The 5000-nt window shown below is 39.0% G+C and overlaps 1 protein-coding gene across 1 annotated transcript in view; it reads right to left on the minus strand.

The window, feature by feature from the left end:
- LOC138052893 (intermembrane lipid transfer protein VPS13C-like) overlaps positions 1 to 5000 on the minus strand; it is a 126760-nt gene that overhangs the window by 120846 nt on the left and 914 nt on the right. Inside the window, exons 2-3 of the mRNA XM_068899488.1 lie at positions 1992 to 2035; positions 1820 to 1862 (exon numbers count right to left, since the gene is read on the minus strand). Coding sequence (XP_068755589.1) covers positions 1820 to 1862; positions 1992 to 2035 — 87 coding nt within the window. The remainder of the gene's footprint in view (positions 1 to 1819; positions 1863 to 1991; positions 2036 to 5000) is intronic.

The raw sequence follows: 5000 nt of genomic DNA on the forward strand, positions 1-5000 counted from the left end.
GGAAGATGCCTGTTATTATGGTGATTGATTAAATATTGCAGTGAGATACTCTGTGAGTAAGTCGGGACATTCCCTCAGTAATTTCACTAAAATATTATCCAATCCAGTTGCCTTTGACTTGCAAAGTTTAGACAGAAGCAAAAAGATATGTGCAGGAGTACTATTGAAAAGAAATTCCTCAAAGGACGAATAAACTAATGTATGTCTGCTTAGGTTTGGCCCAATTTCACTAGCATTGTCTTTGGATTGCAAATCACAATTCACATTCTCCATGAGAAAATATTCGACACTTTCAGAATCTGTTTTAATTTCCCTTGCAAGGTGTCAATTTGTGATAAAAGCTCTCTGGAGGTCTATACCAAGAAGTGACCACAAAAGGTTTTGAGTTTGGTTTACAAATTTGGACCGAGGCAAACTTTTCTAGGAAGAAACAAACTGCAGCATTTCTGAATGTTTCCAAGATTCCAATAAACATTTTAGCTCATTACAAAGAGTCACAAGACTTTAGTCCAGGATTGTAGTTTATAGCAACGTACATCTTTGGTATTGGACATCAACATTAATGGTCAATTCACACCTGTCAAAACAAGCTCACTGAGGTCATCATTTTTTAAAGTTGACCTCTGACTGGGTACTGGGTTTCAGTTGGATCACGGGCTCAAGCCAGGTTAACTTATTGTAGGAATAAATAACACGGAGCTCCAACAGCTTTGTAGGCTTGGCTAAATCTATATATTAGCCCGCTATACTACTAGGACTGGAAATGAACAAATGGTGCATTTTCACTACAATAACTGTTAATGGTAGAGATCTATGGTGAATGTTCACCCTAGCACATGCATGTTATGATGAGATGCATTTTTTTTTATCATAATGGTAACTCTTCCAAGTTGTATTAAGAAAATGATGCCCATGGTTAAGGATGCACAGATCCCCACCCTTTGCCATAATTTCTTTGTGAGCGTTGCAGCCGAGATAAAGTGGGCCAAACTGTAGAAATTTTTAAGACTGCTGCCTAAGAAAATTTTAAAGGGGCCCTCAGAGCTAAACGCTGAGAACTTAGGAGCCCAACATATGAAGTGAAAGGTGTTGCTGTGAAAAATTAAGGAGCCCAGAGCTATTCTTTGGGAGGCCCAGGCTACCGGGCTCCTGTTAGGCAACAGCCTTGAACTGGCTGAGTTCTGTAGTTATAGAGTCGTTAGGATCATCATCCCAAGGAAAGTGTAATGGAAGAGGGTACAGTACTTCCATCAAATTCAGTTGTTTGAAATGTTTGGTCATGAACATAGACTAGGATATAAAATGTCAAGTCTCAAGGCTTGACAATAGTTTACAGGTTTATCACTTCTTTTGCATTTTAAAGGTCATCTGGTACTGACCTAATCCCTAAGAGGTGTTATTGCTCTGCCCTCTTCAAGACTAGTGCTTTCTGTCAAGTGGATTCACATGATCTCTTGGGTCATTGTCAACTTGTTGGTGAACATGGAGAACAGCCTTCACATTCCATACATTCCATACATTCCTTGTTTTTTAAAACCCGACTGCATTTTAAACATAAGGGGGGCCCTCATTTAAGCAATGTGCAAATTGTCTTGAGTGCAGAGGAAATTACAAAACATTTCATTAAAATTGACTAGTCAATAAGAGATAACAGTTACTTCTCAACTCTCACCTTGAGAAGATTATTGTGTAACAGAAAAGTTTAAATTTTAAAGTTTTCCTCAAAGGGCAGTTTGGAGGTTATATGTTCATCTCTCAATCACAGCAAACAAACAAACAGTACACATTTTATATGCTTACCGTACTTCAAAAAACTTACCAACATAGCCACGAATCACCTCCACAGGAAGATGAAAGCCATCCTTAAACAATGTTAAAGAAAAAAATCTATCAGAGACAACCACACCATTCAATGGTCAAGTAAATAACAGCTACACATGTATTTTGTATACGAAAATGCAAATATTATAAATTAAAATATCTATTCTTACCAAAGCATCAGCTCGCAGTTCAAGATCAGTGAGAACAGCACGACCTGTTTAAAAAAAAAAAAAAAGTGTATATTATGATTGACAACCCAGTGTACATGTAAAGCACTTATACCCACAAATGCATGATTAAGCCTGGTTTCACTACCGACGCAAGCACAAGTGCAAGCACAAGCATAAGAAGCTTACCTGTATGCCGGTCACCCCAAAACGCAGACTGCAGACTGTGCAGACCATGCAGACCAGGGGAAAAATATGGCGTTACCCTGGCTCACAATTATTGAGAGCTAACCGTAAACAGGCTAACCTGAATGTTATTTAGGCCTAATTAGGCTAACCGAATGTTATTTAGGCCTAATTCAGGCTAACTGAATTTTCATTTTACAGACGACGGTCTGCACAGTCTGCAGTCTGCGTTTTTTTAGTGTCCGCCTGTATGCTAGTGAAAACAAACGTTGACACAAGCATCAAAATCAACCACGGCACGCGCCATTTTTTTCAAATGCTTAGATGCGGGGAATCTGGAGCGATTGCTTTAATTGGCCAGACGTAGCAAATTTCCATGTGCTTATGCTGTGTTTCGTTTTCACACAATGCAAGCAAACGCAAGAACAAGCGCAAGCACAAGGAAAGAAATTCGCGCTTGCGCTTGCAACTGCACTTGTATCGCTATTGAAAACCAGGCTTTAGATGCCAAAGATGGAGCCTTGGTCATTTGTTATTCAATTGATGACTTGCTCCTAAGGGGGAAAAAATTGATATATGATCATCCTGGGAAACAATAATAATAATCATCATCATCATCATCATTATAATAATGAACTTTAGAGCAAGTTTCAATTGAGTGTTGTAAAACCAAAACCAAAGTAATTACTTTCAATTGGCCAACCAAAAAGGACAGTGACAATCCGGACCAGTAAATCAATAAAAACTCGAACTAATTACACTGTCATACCTGACACAAGGCATGGGAAAATGTGCACGTGCGAGCCACGATTCGTTTTGGTTTCACTTCTGATTGGTTTAAAAAGTAACGTGAGAACTTTGAACTAATCATTAAGTGAAGTAATGCAAAACCAAAGGACTCAATTGGAAACCGCTCTATTTATTTTTAAGTGTCAATTACATTGTATATTTAGCACTGAGGCCTGCAGTCTAATTAGAAATGAAATCAAATCAACTCATATCAAATCGTAGGTTGGTTTTAAAAGACGAGGGGAAAACTGGAGTACCAGGAGAAAAACTTCTCAGAGAAGCATAGAGAACCAACAAAGACAACCCACATGTTACGCCAAGTTTGTGATTCTCATCAAAATCTCGACCTACCTCGTGAAATATTTTTCAACACTCGAAGAGAAATTTCACCATTGAAATACTAAATCACTTCACAAAAGGCACTGAAAAGTGCAGTTTTCGTATGTAACCATAGCAACAGTGATCTTTTCATGAGTGACATCTTTTGTCATGTTTTCGCGCAAAAGCTCACTTGGTATTTCTTGGTGTTTATATAATACATGTACTTAAGACTTTTAATGTACAGGCTTCTCAATTATGTTCCCGGTATAATCTCTTTTATTTGCTCAACCTGGGCAGCAAAAATAATCAGCTTGGGATGGAAGCCTTGGTGAACTTTAATTGGCAATATGGGAAAATGATAATATAACACAATAATTATTTACAAATGATAATGATAGTGGTCTTTAGGTTACATAGAGTAGCCACATACATGTACTACAAACCAACTGGACGATATGCAAAAATCAGTTTTCCAAAGAAAACCTCTGAGGGCAGGAATCAACGGAAATCAAAATCTTAACTCACACATGTTCATAAGTCCAGGGATCGATCCTGAGCCACCCTGAGAGTAAACTAACAAATCAAACAGGACTGGGTTACCCTGTAATAGTCCTGGCCTGGTGGAAGGCCTGGATTCTTACCACTAGTAACTCTAACCCTGTTTGGGGTGGGAAGGTTACAGATCCAAAGAATTAAACAGACAAACATGGCATGAGGGGTGGGAGCATGACAAAAAATGTAGAAAAGAGGGGGAAGGAAAAGGCAAAAGAGAAGCTTAGGTACCAGAGTCATGCAAAACCAGAGAAATTTATATAGGACATGAAGAAGACAACAAACGTTAATTAAGAAAGAGCAAAGGAGTGTATGGATCCAGAAACAGGGAGATGACTGGCAATTATTATTACAAAAGGGATTGAGAAATATGGGAAGAAATGGTATTTAGGCCGGGGATCCAAAACTATGGAAGTATTAAGACAGAAGAAAGTTGGAAATATATGCATTCAAGAACTAGGGAGAGTCCGACCATGAAGTAAGATGAAAAGTGTCAAAACGATTGAACTGAACTGGATACCAGTAGCACCCCTGGAGGCTGAGGTTGGAAACTCATCTTTTCCCTTAGCCTAAAATTATGGGATTGTGTGTGGTTAAAGCAGCCCTCAATCACACATCGACCAATACTCAGGCAACATATCAGCCACCACATGGGCAATACCTTGATATGATATTGTTCGCGTCTTGTGAACGAAACATTGAGGTCTAGGTGTGAACCAAGTGGAAAACCTTTTACCAGGCGACAGTCAATCCAGTGTGAGAATCAAAGATTAACAACCTGTAGACCTTGTATCTCGGTCTTGTTGGGTGACATACATTGTACATGTATTGCCCAAGTATTGGATATGTTGACCAGTGGTGTCGACTGATGCATGATAGAGGGGTGTGTTAACACATGATGGATCCAAATTACATGCCCACTGGTTTCAATAACTTTTGAAGTAGATGCCTAGGCTAATCAATGTAAGTGGCAGTCACTCTTGTCTTTTACAAGGATTTGAGTGAAAATCAAGCCAGAATAGCTCGCGGTCAAAGGAAAATTTCTGACAAATAGACAGCAGTATGCCACCGGTGACCGGCTTCAAATGAAACCTCTGCGTACCTTTTCTCCACTTGAAGGCATAAACATTTGGAAGAAAAAATCATGCCAATTTCAGGTCATTT

Source organism: Montipora capricornis, chromosome 6, assembly GCF_036669925.1.
Source record: "Montipora capricornis isolate CH-2021 chromosome 6, ASM3666992v2, whole genome shotgun sequence".
Taxonomy (NCBI): domain Eukaryota; kingdom Metazoa; phylum Cnidaria; class Anthozoa; order Scleractinia; family Acroporidae; genus Montipora; species Montipora capricornis.